General features: G+C 44.4%; 1 protein-coding gene across 4 annotated transcripts in view; it reads right to left on the reverse strand.

Moving 5' to 3' along the window:
- Positions 1 to 24,009, reverse strand: part of LOC115144895 (histone-lysine N-methyltransferase, H3 lysine-79 specific-like) — a 41,915-nt gene that overhangs the window by 12,227 nt on the left and 5,679 nt on the right. For 2 of the 4 annotated variants that reach the window (XM_029686012.2, XM_029686009.2), the window contains exons 2-26: positions 13,928 to 13,971; positions 13,738 to 13,812; positions 13,270 to 13,333; positions 12,841 to 13,069; positions 12,644 to 12,738; positions 12,487 to 12,549; positions 12,334 to 12,389; positions 12,097 to 12,179; positions 11,620 to 11,688; positions 11,408 to 11,514; positions 8,347 to 8,388; positions 8,110 to 8,193; positions 7,748 to 7,967; positions 7,512 to 7,625; positions 7,324 to 7,415; positions 4,773 to 4,874; positions 4,530 to 4,667; positions 4,233 to 4,358; positions 2,683 to 3,131; positions 2,480 to 2,582; positions 2,230 to 2,346; positions 2,089 to 2,131; positions 1,420 to 1,979; positions 990 to 1,192; positions 817 to 890 (exon numbers count right to left, since the gene is read on the reverse strand). In XM_029686012.2, coding sequence (XP_029541872.1) covers positions 817 to 890; positions 990 to 1,192; positions 1,420 to 1,979; positions 2,089 to 2,131; positions 2,230 to 2,346; positions 2,480 to 2,582; positions 2,683 to 3,131; positions 4,233 to 4,358; positions 4,530 to 4,667; positions 4,773 to 4,874; positions 7,324 to 7,415; positions 7,512 to 7,625; positions 7,748 to 7,967; positions 8,110 to 8,193; positions 8,347 to 8,388; positions 11,408 to 11,514; positions 11,620 to 11,688; positions 12,097 to 12,179; positions 12,334 to 12,389; positions 12,487 to 12,549; positions 12,644 to 12,738; positions 12,841 to 13,069; positions 13,270 to 13,333; positions 13,738 to 13,812; positions 13,928 to 13,971 — 3,352 coding nt within the window. The remainder of the gene's footprint in view (positions 1 to 816; positions 891 to 989; positions 1,193 to 1,419; positions 1,980 to 2,088; positions 2,132 to 2,229; positions 2,347 to 2,479; positions 2,583 to 2,682; positions 3,132 to 4,232; positions 4,359 to 4,529; positions 4,668 to 4,772; positions 4,875 to 7,323; positions 7,416 to 7,511; positions 7,626 to 7,747; positions 7,968 to 8,109; positions 8,194 to 8,346; positions 8,389 to 11,407; positions 11,515 to 11,619; positions 11,689 to 12,096; positions 12,180 to 12,333; positions 12,390 to 12,486; positions 12,550 to 12,643; positions 12,739 to 12,840; positions 13,070 to 13,269; positions 13,334 to 13,737; positions 13,813 to 13,927; positions 13,972 to 24,009) is intronic. The other 2 variants (XM_029686011.2, XM_029686010.2) reach the window with 2 other exon arrangements.

Consider the following 24,009-nt stretch of genomic DNA (forward strand, 5'->3'; position numbering starts at 1 on the left):
GGTTTATGGTAGATAATATTTGAATTCTCTGGCAACAGCTCGTGGACATTCCAGCAGTCAGCATGCCAATTGCACTCTCCCTCACATCTTGAGACATCTGTGCCATTGTGTTGTGCCAAAACTGCCCATTTTAGCAGCCTTTTATTGAGCCCAGCACAAGGTGCACATGTGTAATGATCATGCTGTTGAATCAGTTTCTTCATATGCCACCTGTCAAGTGGATGGATTATCTTGGCAAAGGAGAAATGCTCACTAACTGGGATATAAACAAATTTGTGCACAAAAGTTGAGAAATAAGCTTTGTGTGTATGGAACATTTCTGGGATATTTTACTTCAGCTAATGAAACAGCATACATTTACTGATAGATTAATCTATTAGCCTACATGGCTATATAGCAACAATATAATATTTTGAGTTAGCAATCTAGCTTGTATTTTGAGTCAAACCTTTTGAGTTCCCACTTCCTCAGGTGGTGAATAATAAAGCCTAAAGGCCAATATGCACAAAGATGTCAGCAAATTCTTTGAAGAGCACCCCAAAATTATAATGCAGATAATTTTGGACCCTATTTAATCATGCATTCCCTGGATATGTGAGATGAAATACCTTACTTTTTAAACCATAGGCTACGATCTCAGTTGTCTTAATTGGGACTGAAAAAGAGCCCTGTAAAGTAAACATTTTTATCATAGAATTTATTGTTATCGAGCAAAATACTAATATTTATCACGATATGACTCTGTCCATATCGGTCAGCTCTATAATATCATGTTTATTATGCAGGCTTCAGCGGTCACATTTGGACGTTCCTTACCCCGCTCGCTGTTCCCTGGTCTGCCTGCTCCATCTCTGCTCTCCAAGGATATAGTGGCAATCTTCCTTTCAATTCTAAAAAAAAAAGACAAATTAAAAGAAAATATAAAAACTTCAAATGTACTCGTGTAGAGAAGCAGCAACGTGGCTTTTCTGCTTCACCATTTACTATACCTTGAGCTGGAGCTGTCAGCAGGGTAGCCAGAGTCGTCGTCAGAGCTGGGTGCAGAGGAGTAGTGTCCTGAGCCGTTGATCTCCAGAGGGCGTTCTCTCTTCAGTACAGGAGGCTGGTCCATGTCTGGCCCACAGGGGCTACAACCAGACTGCTCCGGGGAAGAAATTGCAGCAATCTCCAGAGGCTGGTTAATGTTGTTCACCTGACACGACAAACACAGAAACCATTAGGGAATCAAACATACAACTCTTGTTGAAATATGTATAGAGTAGATATTTAGGAATCAAACATACAACTCTTGTTGAAATATGTATAGAGTAGATATTTAGGAATCAAACAACTCCTATAGCAAGTACCACGCTGCAATCAACTTAGCCATGGACCACATACTGAAGGACAGGGAAGCAACTTGAATGTGGCTTCACTCACCATGGAGTTGATGTTGAGTGGGGATCCTGAGGGTTGGCTGGTGGAGCTGAGCCCAGGAAAGGACCTCCTCTTTGGGGAGCCGCTGGCAGGTTGAGCCCCCGTGGAGCTGCGCTTTCTCCTCCCACGCTTGCGCCCCTCTTGTGATCCATGGCCGTGGGTGTGTGTGTGCTGGGAGCCCGGCGAGTGGTGGTGGTTATTGGTGTTGTGGTTGCCGTGGTGATGTTTGCCCTGCCTGCCCGAGCCAAGGTGTAGGCGAGTCACTGGGCCCCCTGAAGAGGATGAAGATGAGGAAGAGGAGGAGGAAGAGAAGAACATGCGGCGTCTGGACTCGCTGTCCTGGGGCTCAGAGTCAGACTCACCGTGCCGCTCGGCCCAGTCCTCAGGGAGGATTCTGGGGGGGCCGTCAGCGTAGTGTAGGACCCCCCCGGTGCTGAGAGGGGGGCTGTGGCCTTGTGTTGGTCCCGTTGGAGGGGCACCGTGAGGGGGAGGGGAGGGGGCAGCACTGTCCTGGTCCTCAGAATGAGAGCCTCCGTTCATCAGCCCTGAGCTAGAGGAGTACCCTGAGGAAGAACAGAGCGCGTTAGACGCTGGTCCTTCAGGAGAGGTCTGTCAACACATGCAGGTTTCAATGGATGTGGTTAAGGTACTAGTGTATTTGGGGCTGCTTACCGTTGGTCTGGCCCGTCTGGAACACAGGACTCGGTGTGCTCCTCTACAAAAACAAAAGTTTGAGTCAACCGTGTTTTAATACAGCACACGTGACCTTTATTACCCAGTCCAAAATCAAACCCTAGTTCTACATGTACTCACCAGTCTCTCAGCTCGGCTGGGCAGCACCACACTGGCCAGGGGGATGCTAACAGGGAGCTTGCTGGGGTGCACCGTGCTGAGGGGGATACTGATGGGCAGGCTGGTGATGGTGTCACCCTGGATATCACACACAGACAGAGGACAACTTAGGGAGGAAAATACAGGGAGAGTAAATAGTGTTTGAGTCAGCATGGTAGGCTGTGTGTCAGGATGGAGTCAGACAGTGTGGGAACAGAGTGGACAGAGTTACCCTCTCAGCACTCCTGGGTGTGTTGTTCTGCAGACTGTCTGATGAGTTGGGAGAGAGGCAGCTCAGTTTAGCTCCTAATGGAGAGGTGACAGCAACCATATCCCTGCAGGAGCAGAAGTGTCAGAAATACAGTACTCAACAAACATGTAACAAACCTATTAGCAGAGTCCCTACAGTGGTTGTAGATATTAAACCTGACTAACCTGAGACCAGTGAAGCCCAGGCCTCTGAAGTGTGCCATACTAGAGTCCTGGTTCAGGTGTCTGCGCAGGGCGATCTTAGCTGGGGAGTAGCGGGTGTAGTCGGGGAGGGGGTGACCCAGCTGCCTGTGTCGGGCATCTGGGGTGGGGGGTACAATCTCGTGGTCGGGCGAGATAGGCAGGTAGCGGGAGAGAAGCCCTCCCTTGGTCCCCACACCACCCCTGTGGAAGCAGGGCGGGGCGATGCTGTTGATGGACAGCTCGGGGCTGAGACTATTGAGGCTGGCCGCAGCCAGGCTGAGTTTGGGGGTGTGGTGGTCCAGGGGAGGACGGGGGAGGGCCTCCAGGCCGGGGAGGCCCTTGTGGTAGAGGGAGCCCTCACAGGGACTGTAGGACTTGAGCTGGAGCAGCTCCTGTTGCCTCTGACTCTTCTCCAGTTCCACGATGCTGATCTGAGAACCAACAACAGGGGGAGTCATTGCATAAGGTAAGAAGAGGAACAAAGCTTTATGAGAACATGCCACTGCTTCACAATAACAGTAGACGGATCCTTTCAATTATTTCTGAGTATGTCAGTAGAAACAGGCAGGGGAGGAAAGAGGGGATTCAGGCAGGGCTATAAAAAAAAGGTTGGAGCACCAGAAAATACAATTCTTTAAATAGATATAGCCTATAGCTGGCCTATATGAATGTGAGCTACTTCTGAAGCACATGTTGTGCCCTACAAACTAAAAGGTAACCCTGGAAATACATCTGCTTATTATAAAAAGCAAAAATGTTGATACAAATAACTAATTGAAATTACCAAGTAATTTGTTGAATATTTGGTTATGTAAGTTGTCAGGTTGTGCTCTAAAAAAAAAAAAACTTTCATATAAACTAAATAGGAAGTTCCATGTCCACAACAATGCTTAAACCACTTCAGTAGACCACTTGTTGAGTGTTGTTAACCTTTAATTTAAGTGTGCACCATGCCCCTCTATAGCAACAGAATATTGTTTGGTTAGCAGTGTTTGTAGCTCACGTCTGTAGGGTTTGCAAAACAAATGGATGCAAATAATCATGATGTCTTGCTGCAGGGTAGGCATAAGCTACATTGTACTTAACTTTTAATTGAGGTTTTTGAGAAACAGACAAGAAAGCCTTTAAATCTACCATTAACGTCGCAACACAGTGGTAGACATACTCAAACCGCACACAGACGGGCATTCCTGTGCGTTGCCTCTTCAGAAAGTTGCAGAAAACACGAATCACTGATGCATTCTGTTCATGTCTTATGATACACTTAAGCAAATTAATATTTTGAACTGACTAGCAACAATCTGTTTTCTATGTAGCCTAGTAATGGCGCAATCACAACACTTTCTTCTTCTTTAAAACACTTCGCAACAGTACAGAAAAGCCTAATCACCACAATTATCTGGGAGATTTTTTTCCCTAGACGCACTCGTGCTCACAAATAAAAAATTCCAGGACGCACAGTAAAATTTTAAGGAGCATAAGCGACCAAAATGCCTGCACTTTAGAGCCCTGGGAACAGGTGAGAGGTGTACCTGCAGCTCGAGGCAGTGGCGCTGTTTCTCTGAGATCTGTCTACGCAGGGCCTGCTTCTCCTTTAGCAGGCTCTCAAGACACAGAGAGCTCCAATCCAGCTTCAGCTCCTCACATCGAGACTTCAACTGAGACAAACAGACACTTCCAGGTAGTTACATGCCTCTGGTTCAACAGTGTCAAGCATGCAGATGAAATCCAATGTGAAAGCGGCCAGAGAGAAGTCAGCCAGGAATACAGTATAAGTCGCTCTGGATAAGAGCGTCTGCTAAATGACAAAAAAAAAGTAGAGGTCTCACCAGGAGCAGGCTGTGATCCCTCAGCTCGGCCATGTCTCTCTCCAGCTGCTTGGTCTGCTCCTTCAGTTGACGGTTGTGGGCCGAGATCTCCTTCTGGGCCTCCAATAGGTCCTCCATGGTGAGGGCCTTCACTCCCAGCTGAGTGGAACAGACATGGTACGACTTTCAGGGATCGAGTACTCAACCACTATTTGAGTCTCAATATCAGCTCGTTTTATTAGACAGTCACCACTGTCTGCCTACCTCATCCAGTTTGTGGTGGAAGAGCCCTTTGATTTTCTCTTTGTGGGTCTGACACGCAGTCTGCAGATGCTCCGCCTGCCCAGAAAGCCCTCTGTGTTTGAGCTGGAGGAGAGAGGGAGACGGAAGGAGGAACACAAGCGAGGAAGCTTTACAAGTCGAGGCTAAATCAAATCAAATTGTATTTGTCACATACACATGGTTAGCTGATGTTAGTGCGAGTGTAGCGAAATGCTTGTGCTTCTAGTTCCGACAATGCAGTAATAACCAACAAGTAATCTAGCTAACAATTCCAAAACTACTACCTTATAGACACAAGTGTAAGGGGATAAAGAATATGTACATAAAGATATATGAATGAGTGATGGTACAGAGCGGCATAGGCAAGATACAGTAGATGGTATTGAGTGCAGTATATACATATGAGATGAGTATGTAAACAAAGTGGCATAGTTAAAGTGGCTAGTGATACATGTATTACATAAAGATGCAGTAGATGATATAGAGTACAGTATATACATATACATATGAGATGAATAATGTAGGGTATGTAAACATTATATTAGGTAGCATTGTTTAAAGTGGCTAGTGATATATTTTACATCATTTCCCATCAATTCCCATTATTAAAGTGGCTGGAGTCAGTGTGTTGGCAGCAGCCACTCAATGTTAGTGGTGGCTGTTTAACAGTCTGATGGCCTTGAGATAGAAGCTGTTTTTCAGTCTCTCGATCCCAGCTTTGATGCACCTGTACTGACCTCGCCTTCTGGATGATAGCGGGGTGAACAGGCAGTGGCTCGGGTGGTTGCTGTCCTTGATGATCTTTATGGCCTTCCTGTGACATCGGGTGGTGTAGGTGTCCTGGAGGGAAGGTAGTTTGCCCCCGGTGATGCGTTGTGCAGACCTCACTACCCTCTGGAGAGCCTTACGGTTGTGGGCGGAGCAGTTGCCGTACCAGCCGGTGATACAGCCCAACAGGATGCTCTCGATTGTGCATCTGTAGAAGTTTGTGAGTGCTTTTGGTGACAAGCCAAATTTCTTCAGCCTCCTGAGGTTGAAGAGGCGCTGCTGCGCCTTCTTCACGATGCTGTCTGTGTGGGTGGACCAATTCAGTTTGTCTGTGATGTGTACGCCGAGGAACTTAAAACTTACTACCCTCTCCACTACTGTTCCATCGATGTGGATAGGGGGGGGGTGTTCCCTCTGCTGTTTCCTGAAGTCCACAATCATCTCCTTAGTTTTGTTGACGTTGAGTGTGAGGTTATTTTCCTGACACCACACTCCGAGGGCCCTCACCTCCTCCCTGTAGGCCGTCTCGTCGTTGTTGGTAATCAAGCCTACCACTGTTGTGTCGTCCGCAAACTTGATGATTGAGTTGGAGGCGTGCGTGGCCACGCAGTCGTGGGTGAACAGGGAGTACAGGAGAGGGCTCAGAACGCACCCTTGTGGGGCCCCAGTGTTGAGGATCAGCGGGGTGGAGATGTTGTTGCCTACCCTCACCACCTGGGGGCGGCCCGTCCGGAAGTCCAGTACCCAGTTGCACAGGGCGGGGTCGAGACCCAGGGTCTCGAGCTTGATGACGAGCTTGGAGGGCACTATGGTGTTAAATGCCGAGCTGTAGTCGATGAACAGCATTCTCACATAGGTATTCCTCTTGTCCAGATGGGTTAGGGCAGTGTGGTTGAGATTGCATCGTCTGTGGACCTATTTGGGCGGTAAGCAAATTGGAGTGGGTCTAGGGTGTCAGGTAGAGTGGAGGTGATATGGTCCTTGACTAGTCTCTCAAAGCACTTCATGATGACGGAAGTGAGTGCTACGGGGCGGTAGTCGTTTAGCTCAGTTACCTTAGCTTTCTTGGGAACAGGAACAATGGTGGCCCTCTTGAAGCATGTGGGAACAGCAGACTGGTATAGGGATTGATTGAATATGTCCGTAAACACACCAGCCAGCTGGTCTGCACATGCTCTGAGGGCGCGGCTGGGGATGCCCTCTGGGCCTGCAGCCTTGCGAGGGTTGACACGTTTAAATGTTTTCCTCACGTCGGCTGCAGTGAAGGAGAGTCCGCATGTTTTAGTTGCGGGCAGTGTCAGTGGCACTGTATTGTCCTCAAAGCGGGCAAAAAAGTTATTTAGTCTGCCTGGGAGCAAGACATCCTGGTCCGTGACCGTGCTGGTTTTCTTTTTGTAATCCGTGATTGACTGTAGACCCTGCCACATACCTCTTGTGTCTGAGCCGTTGAATTGAGATTCTACTTTGTCTCTATACTGACGCTTAGCTTGTTTGATTGCCTTGCGGAGGGAATAGTTACACTGTTTGTATTCGGTCATGTTTCCAGTCACCTTGCCCTGATTAAAAGCAACATTGCCCTTGCCCTGATCAGATGCAACATTCCCAGAAGGATAGTCTCATCCAACATGACTGATAAAGAGAGGGGTGAGAGTTGCGGTGTGAGTCTGAGGGAGTGAATAATTATTACTTTTTAAAAAGGTGGCAATACCATTAGTGATTGTCAGAGTTCACAAGATGGAGTGAGTGATTTGGACATTCCATTTACCTTCTCCTGCTCCAGGACTTGCTGCAGGTTGTTGCGGTACTGAGGTGTCTTCATGTAGGCCATGAACTGGAGGTACTGGACTTTAATGTTGTCTGTGTGAGGAGAGAGCAATGGCTTATCAGGACTGCTGACTCTGACTGACTGATGGATGTGATAACTAAGGGTGGGGTCAGGGTAGCGGTGCTCACCAAGAAGCTGTTGTAGGCCAGGAGGACTGGGGCCCAGCAGAAGTTGGCCAGACGCATAATGCTGAACTTTGGGAGGTAGCTGGTAGAAGGGACTTTGAGGTGACCTGTATGCATCTGTAGAAACACAGAAAGTCAGCTAAACAGACATGGACCACAATGAGTAAAAGGCTGAATAACACAAATGCACAAGGGTCTAGGGACACAGCCCTGAGTAAAACTGTCACCAGGTGGCTCACCCTGAGGGGGTGCTGCTGAGAGGGTCTTGGCATGGAGCAGATCCAGGGCACTCTGGCTGCTCTTGCTCTTTCGCTCAGCTGCGGCTACAGCAGCCTTCTTGGGACGCCCGCGCTTCCGAGCACTCAGCTTGCGGCCCTTGAGGAGTTTGGCGCGCCGCGGTTTGGGTGGGGCCTTCACGACTGCCAATAGGCCTGGTCGCTCAACCTCCTCACAGGAATCCTAAGACATATACAGGGAAGGGACCAGCATGAGAGAGAAAATTCGGACCTAGAGCTGCTAAAGTGATCTCATATCATAGGGTAAAGCGCAAGAACTTAGCATAGAGACGTGAAAAAACTATAAAGTCAGCTAAGTCACTTGCCTTGTGCTCCTTTGCCTTGGTTGGCGTGGTGCTGTTGCTTTTACTATTCTTTTCTTGACGACGCCTAGCTGCTTCTTGCTCCTCCTAAAAACACATAGGAACATCTGTTGTTTACCATGTGAATCGTTCAGCAGGGCACGAACTAGGAGCAACAGTAAAGCTGGAGGTGACCAAGATTGCCCACAGAGTAATGACAATATAAAATAGTGCAAAAGGAACAAAAAATGTTTAGCTTACCCTGAGTTTAGGATTTTTGAGACTATGAAAATAGTTTTCAAGCTGAAAAGGAAAAAGAAGGTATCAAGTATTGCACAAGGACATAGGGGAGAGTGACCTCTGCTATCTAAGCGCAGTGCCCTTGTTTGACACTGTCCATAAGCCCTCCAACACGTGGATGAGTTAGTGAGGAGCTACAGAAACAATGCAGCGATGACCTCACCGTTTCCACTGCCTCCAGTGAATGGATACATTAACCCCGAAGGCTCAGCCGTTGGATCATTTAGCTATTTGATTTAGAATTTTAGGACCCCTAGTTATAATTTCGTTAACGATTCCAATTAATTAAATATTAAAAATAAATTGGCTACTACTACTGCCCACAGAAATGCAATGAATAACTCCTTCATAAATGTAAAAAAGACTAAATAAATCATAAGGAATACGTTTTTGAATTGTCTGTCCTATTTCTAGGACATAAGAAAGCTCAGGAAATATTTGTTTTCTGGACACATTAAACCCCTTATTTTTGTTCACAAAACTACCGCCATACTTCTATTTGTTTGTATGGGTTACCTTCAGACGAGTCCCGTGACACTTGTGGGGGTTGTAGAGCAAAAGAGTCATCTTTCCATAGAGTGGTCATATTAGTTTGTAGGCCAAACCGTTCGGACGCTAGAGACGTTTGTGAGAAGACCGATTTTCAGGATGTCTCATGGTCTGACAAACACCGCTGTAGCTCGGCCACCTTCCACCACAGATGCGGAAGGCCGACATAGGCAGATGGTGGATTGAGACGCAGCCCATGCAAAAAAACAGATATCTCCATCTTAAAACTGACGGATGCGTCAATCGATTTAAGGATTAAAGAAAGACCCAGTTATTTCACTTGCACTGAGATGGTACAAACCAGTATAGACCAGTATCAAGACCAAACATAACTAAACAGAAGGACACATTTCTAGGTCAGGATTCTCCATCCATTCCTGGAGAGCTTACCATCCTGTAGGTTGTCTTACTAACCGGATTCATCTTATCAACCAGCAACTGAACAAAAATAAAAATGTAACATGAAATGATTTTACTGAGTTACAGTTCATATAAAGCAAATCAGTCAATTTAAATAAATTCATTAAGCTCTAATTTATGGATTTCACATGAATGGGCAGGGGCGCAGCCACTGGACAGCATTAGGCCCAGCCAACCAGAAGTTTTCCCCACAAAAGGGCTTTATTACAGACAAAAACACTGTTTCATCAGCTGTCCATGTGGCTGGTCTAACATGCAGACCACACCGCTCTTGTTACGTGCAAGTTGCAAATTAAAATTTACACGTTATTCAATCATTTAATCTGAACTGCTCACTGAACTTGATATATTTTTTAAGATTGATGTGCTTGCAAGTCATACCTCTCCCATCTCCTCATTGGTTTTTAGGAACATATACCCACATGGATGATTGAAAGATGAAGTGAGGTCCACACTTCAGCCCAGTTGGTGGTGGTAATGCACCTTAAAGTTGGTTGCCAATTGCCATATAAAGTCCACAGAAGACTGGAAAGATTACTAGAAAATAACTAGGTTTACCTTTTAATCTGTGGATTCATTGTCGGAGTAGAGGATCTTGTGCATTTCAGCTCAAATAACCCAATGTTTATATCTCAGGACAAATTATAATGAATGTTTGTTGCGTTTCAACCTGTCCCCAAATTAGTTGTCTCAGAGTTAATTTTGATATTTCAACCTGCGTGTCCTGATCACGTATGGTCTGGATGGACAGAAATCAACATTTGCACGCCCCGTTCTAGTCAGCATGTAAGACGATCCTGCAGGTGAAGAAGCCAGATGTGGAGGTCCTGGGATGACGTGGTTAAACGTGGTCTGTGGTTGTGAGGCCAGTTGGACCTACTGCCAAATTATCTAAAACGACATTGGAAGCGGCTTATGGCAGAGACATGAACATTAAATTCTCCGGCAACAGCTCTGGTGGACATTCCTGCAGTCAGCATGTCAATTGCACGCTCCCTCAAAACTTGAGACATCTGTGGCATTGTGTTGTGACAACTGCACAGTTTTGAGTGGCCTTTTATTGTCCCCCAGCACGAGCTACACCTGTGTCAGCTAATTGATATGCCACACCTGTCAGGTGGATGGATCATCTTGGCAAAGGGGAAATGTTCACCAACAGGGATGTAAACAAATTCATGGACAATTTTATAATTAAGCTTTTTGTGCATATGGAAAAAAACAGACATTTTATCTCAGCTCATAAAACCGAAACTGTACATGTTGTGTTTATATTTTTGTTCAGTATAATTATTAGAATCAGGTGCACTACATTAGGATTGGCAAGAAACCCTCCAGGACCATAGCTCTCCGGGAACAGGGTTGGAGTGTCCTGTTCTAGGTTCTATTGGCACAATATGCCACCACGACCAACAGGCAGAAAAGTGAAGATTTCCTGCTTGCAGTCAGGCTAACTGAGTGCAAAAGTAAGCAAGCAAGTCCTGTTTTTAATGTTTCTAAACAAGTTGAAAACACTCATGGTACAACATGTAGGCTAGTAGTAATGTTGTTTGCGCCATCACCTGTCTCAGTATCACCTCTCCTCTGTCCACTGCAGGGCTATACCAGCAGATGCAGTTGTTTCCTGCAGGGATATGTCCGACTAAACATGTTCTGAGTACTGCTACCGTACGCATTGGTATTTTATATACACATGAACTGATTGAGAGCTCTCATTCAATTCAAAGTTGCCCTACTATAAACAGACTTTTCCCCCCGTTTTTCCCCTTCTTTTTTTTTTTACAAGGAGCACATGTGCACCTAAGTTGGAACATGTAGGCGCACATAGAAATGTAGGAGCACAATGAAAAAATATTGGAGGTAATAAAGCTAGAATCCTTTTTTTCTTCTTCTTCTAGGCGCACGGGTGCTCCCAAATAAAAATTCTAGGTTGTACAGCAAAATATTTAGGCGCATATGAGTAAAATGGTGGCACTGTAGAGCAACTGCCATTGCAACATTGTGAATGTATTGGGACGGAGGGGATGAGCGTAAAAGAGGGGAAAGCTTGACTCACTATGGTGCGGTCTATCGTATGAAGGTAGTAGGAAACTGGTTTTCCAGTCCAGGACACTGAACCTCTCAACGGAGACAACTCCACGACTCTCATTATTGTGCCAATGTCTGAAAAGGAGAAACAAAGAGCAGAAAGGCAATCCATTTAGTTCATGAAAACACACTAGAATCTTTGAGATCCATAAGAATGATATGAACATGATGAAAACCTACCACTCAAGTTACGACTGTTGATTCTAAAATTTAGAGGTGCAAAAGGTTTTGAGGATACAATTTTCCCACCTAAAAGAGAAAAAACATGATCTTCCCATGAAGGCACTTCACAAAAGGCTATTTGAGAATGCTTAAAACTAAACAATACAAACACAGATCTATAATGAGTCCCAGATTGATCTGTGTATGTGGCTGCAATAAATAATCAATGGCAGCATAGACCATGCTTTCATGTCTAGCTTTTAAAACACAAGGGTCATGTGGAGGAGAGGTCAAATGACTGAGGGTTCAGAGGTCAAGTGTGTGGTATTGACACAGCTGACATTAGCTACCTGCATGTTACCCTCTCTCTTGTTATCTCTAATGAAAGCAGCTGAATCCATAACCTATTGAAATTATCCAAGGTTCTTCATTTGCTGTACCAAAATGGCAGGGTGGGCTTGACACAGGGTAACAAAAGGGCCATTTACTACATACCTTCCTTCATGTTAGCAAAGCGCTCCTTCAGCTGGTGATCAACCTCTGGACCAAAAGCAAAGTTGTTCACAAAAATTACACTACTAGACAAACGGGGAAGAGGAGAGAAGGGAGAAGAGGAGAAAACGATTTAGAGTTGAAGCTGTGCAGACGTTTCCCTTGTGTTCAGACGTGTGTAAATACACAGTGACATCTCAGTGGGAGTGGAAGCCTCCAGATTATATAGAGGTACTGTACCTTGTGTTGGCTATCCTCTCCTTCCACACTTCAGACAGGAAATCCCCCCTCTCCAGCTTGAAAATAAACAGGAAAATAAGTTGCATGTCTGCAATCCAAAACCATTTGTGTATTTCTGAATGACACTTCTGTCAGATCAACTCATAATCTTACAGAGTAGTCCCCGTGTTTCTTCCCATACCACTTCATCCACCTCTTAAATTCTTTGTCCATGGACTGAAAGAAAAAGCACACAAATTACTTTTATGACAACCACCTGGAATAGATGAGAAAAAACCATCAAGCTCGGTGTGGGATGTTAGGAACTTACCTCTGCATAAGTGGCTGGAATGTCTGCCTTCTCCACACCAAAGTAGTGTTTACAGTTTGTTGCTGCAGCAACCTGCAGCACCACTTGTCCCACTCCTGCAATTACAGATGATTAAGATGGCAAATAATACACCTGGCTGCGAGTCACATTAAGACTGATTATCTCATTAGGAACTAAACATTGAGGTAAACACTGACCGCTGCCGAGGTCTACAAAGGTGTCGTCCTCCATCATTTCCATCTCGTTGATGATCTGGGCCACCAGGTCAAAGGATGTCTCACCGTACACCTCGGGGGAGAATGGCTCATAGTTGTTGAGCTTCTCTGGGTCCGTGACAGAGTGGTTGTACACCTGCTGCAGGATATGCCTGAGGAGCCCGTTGGACGGCCGCTTGTTCAGCTTCAGGGGCGGGGTGGTGCCTTTCCACTGACACACAGGACAGGGAGTTCAGTATGACTATATTACATAGCTAGGTTATAAACATGTCGCTGTGCACAAGTGAGCTAGGTTTTCCCTACGGTAACAAACGGCGACAAGAAAGATAATTAAATGTAACATTTCAGCGTTTTAACATAATGTGTTCAGAAATAAGCTTTGGACTAAACTGTAGAGACATTCCAACTCACCAGCTGGTGGATGCTGTCGATGGCTCTGTTGTATTTGTCACAAAGTCTTTGCATACTCTCGAAGCTGTAACACACAGAAAAATAAATAACGTCTATCAACATCTTATGACAAGACATGGACAAGGAAGCTAGTAGCCCATGACTTGTATTTTTGTGCTGATGTTAGTTTGGCCAGGACCATGGATACAAGAAGGCTAATTGCATATCAGTTTGCCTCCACTCTACGAGACTCATCTCTCAGGCTGCTACCACACCAAAACCAAAATATTCCTAAATGAGCATCCCTGTCATTAGTATCTGCACCCCCCCCCTGGGAAGAACATTTAAATGTAAAAAAAAGTGCTAGTCCATTCTACTCATACTCTGGATGTTACTATGGTATTGGACTGTGACTACAGGTGCTCTGGTAGACTGTGCTTAAGATCAGCATCACAGTCCTTGTTCTTCATAGTCTGATGCTCAGCTCACCTCTTCGTGTCGTAGTCGATGAGGACATAGTTCTCCATAGCCAACTTAAGGTCTGGGATCTCCTCACACACCCAACTGAGAACAACGATCAATACAGGGGTTAGTTTACAAAGACCTAGTCTAACTCAGTCAAGAAGTACAGTCACTCACTGCACTATGGTTTTGAGATAGAAAGGTGGTAGTTACTTACCGAATGGTCTCAATGATTTCATGAGCAGCATCATGGTGTTTATCCTGAAGATAAAGTAAACAAAAGGGGAGAAAAGATAGTGGGTTTGAATAGATCCTTTTCCAGTACATGATACATGACTATTGGCTGCAGATGGCTTTCTTACTGCTGCCATTCAACATAGCCTAGATTTAAATTTGTATTACTTCCAAACACACTTTTTTTTGGTTCTCATACGCTTAACAATTATATGATTCTTGCTTGAACGGTTGCTAAGATCATATTTGTTGACTGCCTTCATGACCTGTGACCGCCGGGGTGGCGGTAATACAGTCACCATAACAGCCCTAGTCAGTCAGAATCCAAATAGAGGAGACAAAGAATGTACACAGATATGCTAACAGCTACCAACACGAGTTCAGCCAACTGGCTCATATAAGGCCAGCAGCACTCAATGACTTAATAATCCACACAGTGCAAACCACAGTAGTTAGTGTGACTCATTCACTACGACTGCCAGCATAACAATTCAAGAGACCACCGAGTGCATCACTTATCAAGCTGACATTCTCTAAAATGGCTGTGGTCTGGGAGAATGAGTGCATTTAAAGCTCAGTAACTTAAATGAGATGAGTTGTCAGGCCACTGCTGTACCTACTGCCATTGCAGCATGGGAGGAACTGCAGGATTCCAGTCAGACTGGTTGCCAGCTGCCTAAGATGACCCAGTGACCTACTTTTTGCTCCAACGCGGGACCTCCTGGGAGGGCCTCGGCGGGAAGGAAGAAGGGAAGGAGGTAGAAAGTCAGGCCTAGCTGCACTCAGCTGGTCTGGCACAACAGCAGGCTAGAGTTACAGGGCTCTGCTTTTCCTGCCCAATACCTCCACAAATTTCGCCATGAAAACGCTTACAATAACATCAGGTCTGAGATTACAGGACCAGAGAGCATGCCATGAAATAAAATATATTTAGCCACAAAGGAAGCAAAGCATTTCACAAAAGGAGCAAACGTTGCTATGAATAGCCTAGTAATAAAATAACCAATGAATACAGTGCCTTCAGAAAATATTCACACCCCTTGACTTAGTCAACATTTTGTCTTAAAGCCAGAATTAGAGATTTGACGCCACTGGCCTTACGCCCCACAAAGTCAAGGTTGAATTATGTTGTTGCTTGGTTTTTTGCTCTGACATGAAGGGTCAACTGTGGGACCTTATATAGACAGGTGTACCTTTCCAAATCTTGTCCACTCAATTGAATTTACCACAGGTGGACTCCAAATCAAGAAGTTGAAACATCAAGGACAATCAATGGAAACAATTTTTTTATTTAACTAGGCAAGTCAGTTAAGAACAAATTCTTACTTACAATGACGGCCTAGGAACAAGGCAGTCTGACAGATTTACCCTGTCAGCTTGGGGAGTCGAGGAAGCAACCTTTTGTCTACTGGCCCAGCACTCTAACCACAAGGCTACCTGCCACCCCAATGCACCAGAGCTCAATTTCAAGTCTCATAGCATACTAACATAAATAAGGTAGTTTAATTTATACATTTGCAAAAAACATATCTAAAAACCTGTTTTATCGTTATGGGTTATGGGTTGTCTGTAGATTCGAGGGAAATAAATACAAATTAAAACATTTTTAGAAAAAGGCTGTAACGTAACAAAACGTGGAAAAAGTCAAGGGTTTATGATAATATATTTTGATACATTGAATGTAAAGATTGTGAACCCATGTTACATTCACCACCCATTTCAGGAAGTGATGTCACTGGGTACTGCCCCTATATACAGTTCCTTCCGAAAGTATTCAGACGCCTCGACTTTCTCCACATTGTTACAGCCTTATTCTAAAATTGTCATCTCTGTACACACACCAAAAAACAGGTTTAGAAATGTTGCTAATTTATTAAAAATACAACTGAAATATCAGATTTAAATTAGTATTAAGACCCTTTACTAAGTACTTTGAAGCATCTTTAGCAGCGATTACAGCATAGATTCTTCTAGGATAAGACACTACAAGCTTGGAACACCTATATTTGGGGAGTTTCTCATATTCTTGTCTGCAGATCCTCTCAAGCCATGTCAGGTGGGATGGGGAATGTTGATGCACAGCTGTTTTCAGGTCTCTCCAGAGACGTTAGAACAGGTTCAAGTTGAGGCTCTAGCTGGGTCACTCAAGAACATTCAGAGACTTGTCCCGAAGCCACTCCTGCGTTGTCTTGGCTGTGTGCTTAGGGTCATTGTCCTGTTGGAAGGGGAACCGTCTCCCCCAGTCAGAGATCCTGGGCGCTCTGGAGCAGGTTTCCATCAAGGCTGGCTATACACTTTGCTCCGTTCAGCTTTCTCTCGATCCGGACTCGTCTCCCAGTTGCTGAAAAACATCCCCACAGAATGATGCTGCCACCACGCTACACTGTAAAGATGGTGCCAGGTTTCCTCCAGACGTGACGCTTGGCATTCAGGCCAAAAAGTTCAATCTTGGTTTCATTAGACCAGAGAAGCTTGTTTCTCATGGTTTGAGTCGTTAGGTGGCTTTTGTCAAACTTCAAGAGGGCTGTCATGTGCCTTTTACTGAGGAGCGGTTTCCATCTGGATAGTCTACCATAAAGGCCTGATTTGGTGGAGTGCTGCAGAGATGGTTGTCCTTTTGGAAGGTTCTCCCATCTCTACAGAAAAAACTCTGGAGCTCTGTCAGAGTGACCATCAGGTTCTTGGTCACCTCCCTGATCAAGGCACTTTTTTATTTATTTCACCTTTATTTAACCAGGTAAGCAAGTTGAGAACAAGTTCTCATTTACAATTGTGACCTGGCCAAGATAAAACAAAGCAGTTCGACACAAACAACAACACAGAGTTACACATGGAGTAAAACAAACATACAGTCAATAATACAGTAGAAAAATAAGTCTATATACAATGTGAGCAAATGAGGTGAGATAAGGGAGGTAAAGGCAAAAAAAAAAGGCCATGGTGGCAAAGTAAATACAATATAGCAAGTACAACACTGGAATGGTAGATTTGCAGTGGAAGAATGTGCAAAGTAGAGATCGAAATAATGGGGTGCAAAGGAGCAAAATAAATAAATACAGTAGGGAAATAGGGAGTTGTTTGGGCTAAATTATAGATGGGCTATGTACAGGTGCAATAATCTGTGAGCTGCTCTGACAGCTGGTGCTTAAAGCTAGTGAGGGAGATAAGTGTTTCCAGTTTCAGAGATTTTTGTAGTTCGTTCCAGTCATTGGCAGCAAGAGAACTGGAAGGAGAGGCAGCCAAAGAAAGAATTGGTTTTGGGGGTGACCAGAGAGATATACTTGCTGGAGCGGTTGCTACAGGTAGGTGCTGCTATGGTGACCAGCGAGCTGAGATAAGGGGGGACTTTACCTAGCAGGGTCTTGTAGATGGCCTGGAGCCAGTGGGTTTGGCGACGAGCACGAAGCGAGGGCCAGCCAACGAGAGCGTACAGATCCTAGTGGTGGGTAGTATATGGGGATTTGGTGACAAAACGGATAGCACTGTGATAAACTGCATCCAGTTTATTGAGTAGGGTGTGAGGCAATTTTGTAAATGACATCGCCGAAGTCGAGGATCGGTAGGATGGTCAGTTTTACAAGGGTATGTTTGGCAGCATGAGTGACAGATGCTTTGTTGCGAAATAGGAAGCCAACTCTAGATTTAACTTTGGATTGGAGATGTTTGATGTGAGTTTGGAAGGCGAGTTTACAGTCTAACCAGACACCTAGGTATTTGTAGTTGTCCACATATTCTAAGTCAGAGCCATCCAGAGTAGTGATGTTGGACAGGCGGACAGGTGCAGGCAGCGATCGGTTGAAGAGCATTTAGTTTTACTTGTATTCAAGAGCAATTGAGGCAACGGAAGGAGAGTTGTATGGCATTGAAGCTCACCTGGAGGGTTGTTAACTAGAGGGCACTATTTTTATTTTGGGAAAAATAACGTTCCCAAAGTAAACCGCCTATTTATCAGGACCAGATGCTAGAATATGCATATAATTGACAGCTTAGGATAGAAAACTCTAAAGTTTCCAAAACTGTAAAAATATTGTCTGAGAGTGTAACAGAACTGATATTGCAGGCGAAAGCCTAAGAAAAATCCAATCAGGAAGTGACTCATGTTTCGAAACAGTTGTGTTCCTATGCACCCCTATTGGTCACTGAAAGGGATATCAACCAGATTCCTTTTTCTACGTATTTCCTAAGGTGTCTACAGAATTGTGACGTAGTTTCACACCTTTATGTTGAAGAATGAGCGTAAACGACTACATTGCGTAAGTGGCCAGCTGAGGGCTCTCAGAGTGATTCTTGCGTAAAAGACAGAGGTAGTCATTTTTCCTCTCGCTCCTACTGAAAAGCCAATTGTCCCGGTTGATATATTATCTAATAGATATTTGAAAAACACTGAGGATTGATTATAAAAAACGTTTTCTATGTTTGTCGATATTATTCACATAATTTGGATATTTTTTCCCCGGCGTTGTCGTGACAGCTATTTCCAGTAGATTTCTGAACATGACAAGCAAACGGAGGATTTTTGGGTATAAAAATAATCTTTATGGAACAAAAGGAACATTTGCTGTCTAACGAAGTCTCGTCAGTGAAAACATCCGAACATCAAAGGTAAACAGTTAATTTGATTGCTTTTCTGATTTGTGACCAAGCTTCCTGCTGCTAGCTGGACATAATGCTATGCTATCAATAAACTTACAAACGCGTGTCTTGCTTTGGCTGTAAAGCATAATTTCAAAATCTGAGATGACACGGTGATTAACATGCATGAAACCAAGGCTATTACGGTTACAGAAGTCATCAAAAGAGAGCGCCTGGGGAATAGGAGTGGAGCTAGGCACTGCAGGGCCTGGATTCACCTCTACATCACCAGAGGAGTAGGATAAGGGTACGGCTAAAAGCTATGAGAATTGGTCGTCTAGAACAGAGAATAAAAGGAGGTTTCTGGGGGCGATAAAATAGCTTCAAGGTATAATGTACAGACAAAGGTATGGTAGGATGTGAATACAGTGGAGGTAAACCTAGGTATTGTGTGATGAGAGAGAGTCTCTAGAAACATCATTGAAACCAGGTAATGACGTCGCATGTGTGGGTGGTGGAACTGAAAAGGTTGGATAAGGTCTAGTGAGCAGGGCTAGAGGCTCTACAGTGAAATAAGCCAATAAACACTAAACCAGAACAGCAATGGACAAGGAGAGGCATGCTTAGTCGAGTGATCATAAGGATCCAGTGAGTAGTGAGGTTGGTTGGGGTCACGGCGATTCAGACAGCTAGCCGGGCCATAGGTAGCAAGCTAGCATAGGATGTACGTCTGTTTTTAGCCACCTCATGCATTTCCGTTGGTAGATTAGTGGGGTTTCGTGTGGTAGAGGGGATCAATCCAATTGACAAAATAGATAGTGACCCAGGAAAAATTGTCCGACAGACCTTTTCAGATAGCAGCCGATAAGACCGCTAACGATTAGCGGGCCGTAGATGGGCGTTCAGGTCACGCCGTGACGGAGGGGCCAGTTGGATAACTCCCTCGAGCAGATGTCGGTAGTCCAGTCGTGAAGGCCCGGTGGGGCTCCGCATTGGCAGTAAAACGGGGGTCCGGATAGGCGATTGCAGCCCAGGAGTGGCTGATGGAACTCTTCAGCTGGCTAGCTCCGGAATTTGCAGTTGAAATCCGGGGATATGGAGAGAAAAATAGGTCCGGTATGTTCTGGTCTGAGTCGAGTTGTACAAAACTGGCGATAGATTTGAGCTTAAGGATAGCTGATGACCACAAACCGTGGTTAGCTGAATACTAACGTTAGCCAGTAAACTGGCTAGCTTCTGGCTCTAGCTTCTGGCTCTAGCTTCTGGCTCCTTCCCCGAATGCCCAGTTTGGCCGGGCAGCCAGCTCTAGGAAGAGTCTTGGTGGTTCCAAACTTCTTCCATTTAAGAATGACGGAGGCCATTGTGTTCTTGGGGACCTTCAAATGCTGCAGAAATGGCGCGACACAATCCTGTCTAAGCTCTTTCAACCTCATGGCTTGGCTTTTGCACTGACATGCATTGTCAGCTATAGGACATTATATAGACAGGTGTGCCTTTCCAAATCATGTCCAATCAATTGAATTTACCACAGGTGGACTCCAAATCAAGTTGTAGGAACATCAAGGATGACCACTTGAGCTCAATTTAGAGTCTCAAAGGGTCTGAATACTTGCGCAAATAAGGTATCAGTTCATTTTAAATACATTTGCAAACATTTCTAAAAACCTTTTTTGGCTTTGTCATTCTGGGGTATTGGGTGTAGATTGACGAGGATGTTTTATGTATTCAATCCATTTTAGAGTAAGGCAGTAACATAACAAAATGTGGAAAAATTCAAGGGATCTGAATACTTTAAGGCACTGTATAGGACCTTCCACCCGTCTGGGATATGGATGCCCCATGAAGACCTAAGGGTCGAAATGTTATAAATAAAAGCACCTGGGAGAATGAGCAGCGCTTTCCTCTGTTTTCCATTAGTTTGCCTACAACTCCAGCACCTGGATGTGCGCATGTTCTTCAGCTTTTGTACAATAGTGTTTAACATGATTTTTGAATGACAACCTCATCTCTGTACCTCACACATACGATTATCTGTAAAGGTCCCACAGTCGAGCAGTGAATTTAAAAAAAAGATTCAACCACAAAGACCAGGGAGGTTTTCCAATGCCTTGCAAATAAGGCCACCTATCAGTAGATGGGTAAAAATACAGATAGACATTGAATATTCCTTACAGAATGGTGAAGTAATTAATTACACTTTGGGTGTATTGATACACCATCCAGTCACTAAGAAGATACAGGCTTCATTCCTAACGCAGTTGCCGGAGAGGAAGGAAACCGTTTAGTGACTTCACCATGAGGCGAATAGTGACTTTAAAACAGTTTAATGGCTGTGATAGAAACTGAGAATGGATCAACAACATTGTAGTTACGCCACAATAATCTAAATTGACATAGTGAAAATGGAGAAGCCTGTACAGAATAAACTTATATTCTAAAAACAGCAGCAATTGTGGCAAAGAAATTAACTTAATGTCCTGAAAATGTTATGTTTAGGGGAAATCCAACACAACAAATCACTGAGTACCACTTCATATTTTCAAGCATGAAGATGGCGGCATCATGTTACGTGCATGTATGTCATCGGCAAGGACTAGGAAGTTTCAGGATATAACATTTAAAAACTGTGCTAAGCACAGGCAAAATCAGAGGAAAATCTGCTTTCCACAAGACACAGAGATGAATTAACCTAAAACACAAGACCAAATCGACACAGGAGTTGCTTAACAAGAAGACAGTGAATGTTCCTCAGTGGCTGAGTTACAGTTGACTTAAATCTACTTCAAAATCTATGGCAAGACCTGAAAATGGTTCGTCTAGCAATGATCAACAAACAATTTGACAGAGCATGAAGAATAAAAACATTTTTTAAAGGCAAATGTTGCACAATCCAGGTGTGGAAAGCGCTTAGTGACTTACCCAGAAAAACTCACAGCTGTAATCATTGCCGAAGGTGCTTCTACAAAAGTATTGACTCAGGGGTGTGAATACTTAAAGAAATCTCATTTACACATTTCAATACTTCTAGAAACATGTTTTCACTGTCATTATGGGGTATTGTATGTAGGGATCCTGAGTGGCGCAGCGGTCTAAGGCACTGCATCGCGTCACTACAGATTCCGGCAGTAATCGAGAGTCCCATAGGACAGTACACGATTGGCCCATCGTCGTCTGGGTTAGGGGAGGGTTTGACCCGGGTAGGCTGTCATTGTAAATACAAATTTCTTAACTGACTTGACTAATAAAAAAATAAAATAAAAGCTGGATGAGAAATCTATTAAATCCATTTTGAATTCCGGCTGTAACAAAATGTGAAGACAGTTAAGGGTTATGTATATTTTGAAGGCACTGTACATGCAGCCAAAATTAGAGGGCTCCAATGAGCTTACTGTGCTACAATTTTGTGACGGGTTAATATGCTGGTCCCAGACAGACCGCGTGTGCACATACAAATCAGCCTCTTTACAGTGTGGGTGTGTGGAGGCAGCGAGAGAGCGGGGAGTTCCTGCTGCTCACACACAGACAGCACGCAGCAACACCAGCGCTGCTTCTAAAAATAAACGCTGGGTTAGAGAAAGAATGTGTGTGACGCTTGAGAGGCACTCTAACAGCCAATCATCCTCTCTTCCCCTCCTAGCCCCCTGTAGTGGGCACGATGAAGGAACTGACTCAACCACTCACTACCTTCCCCGCCTTTTCATTCTGTCGTTACCTCACCATGACGCACTGACAGGGAATAATACTGCTCCACTACGCATTACTCATGACCAATGAACAAATAACTAACCAGGTGCAGCAGCGATATTACCACAGAGAAAAACTGATTCATCAACCCATCCATCACAGTCTAGCTCTTAGGCAGAACTGCCTTAATATGCCTGTATGCTTGATCTTCCCTGATAACACCACAGGTCACGTTGGCCCAAGGAGTGCTTCTTAATTCATTGATGTATGGCTTGTTAGTTTCACTTTAACACAGGTAGAAATACTGGAAGAAACACACATCTGACAACACAAAATAGGCAAGATGACATCAATTCAAATATGGTCTTGTACGAAAGCATTCTGGCTTTAGTTAGAGCCAAGAAAATAATTTAACAAAGGGTTCTGCAGCACAAGAGCTGTTCCTCATATGGAAGCAGTTACAAATTTAAATCCGCAGATGGTGACAGTGAGAGAATGAGCGTTTAAGCATGTGATTGGTAGCAGCTTCAGCGTGGGGAGACAGGAAGGCAGCAGATATTACTATCATGTTGTGCAGTGAACAACAGAACAGTGCACGTTCAGTCTCTGTGGGGGGAGTGGAGTAATTTGGTCAGAAGTACTGGAATATGTATGATGTACAGCATCTTTTGGCTGGGCAGGAGCACTGGACCTAAAGCACATGTCAAACTCATTCCCCCGGAGGGCTGAGTATCTGTGGGTTTCCGCTCCTCCCTTGGACTTTATGAATTAAAAAGACACTGATTCGTATGAAACTCCCCTTACCTGGTTGTCTAGGTCTTCATTGAAAGGAAAAATCAAAAACCAGCAGACACTAGGTCATCTATGGAATGAGTGACACCCCTGACCTGAAGCATTATTACTGAGAAAGATGAACAAATAAAATACAACCCAATGAATACCAAAATATTGCACCATTATACATGAATTAGCTCAGGAGTTAGTCATAGTCCTGTTCAATAGATCAAACTGCAAAAAAAGAAACCACCACAAAGAAACATCCACAGGCTTGTGATGTGTAGACTGAAGAGCCAGGCAGAATCTGCAGCTAATCAAGTGCTTTGTAACGCTGGTCTTATCTTCTGCCCCTCCCAGTGGTGCATATTGAGAAGTCTAGGAGGCCCTTATTTTAAAAACATAGCCAGAACTCCACACAGATAAAGACTAGAATCCAGTTAGTCAGTCTGGTGCCGTGCGGAAATTACAATTAGAAGAATTTTAGATCTGCCTTTAGAAAATGCAGAAAGATACTTTTGGTCAAGTAGTGTATGTGGACACCTGCTCGTCGAATATCTCATTCCAAAATCCTGGGCATTAATATGGAGTTGGTCCCCCCTTTACTAATATAAACGGTCTCCACTCTTCTGGAAAGGCTTTCTGCTAGATGTTGGAACATTGCTGTGGGGACTTGCTTTCATTCAGCCACAAGAGCATTAGTGAGGTCGGGCACTGATGTTGGGCAGTTAGGCCTGGCTTGCAGTTGGCGTTCCAATTCATCCCAAAGGTGTTCGATGGGGTTGAGGTCAGGGCGCTGTGCAGGTCAGTCAATTTCTTCCACACTGATTGACAAACCATTTCTTTATGGACCTCACTTTGTGTACAGGGGCATTGTCTTGCTGGAAACAGGAGGACCTTCCCCAAACTGTTGCCACAAAGTTGGAAGCGCAGAATCGTCTAGAATGTCATTGTTTGCTTTAACCATGAAAAAATAGCCCCAGATCATTATTCCTCCTCCAACTAAGTGATGTTATTGTGAAATGGAAACGTCTA

Source organism: Oncorhynchus nerka, linkage group LG17, assembly GCF_034236695.1.
Source record: "Oncorhynchus nerka isolate Pitt River linkage group LG17, Oner_Uvic_2.0, whole genome shotgun sequence".
Classification (NCBI taxonomy): domain Eukaryota; kingdom Metazoa; phylum Chordata; class Actinopteri; order Salmoniformes; family Salmonidae; genus Oncorhynchus; species Oncorhynchus nerka.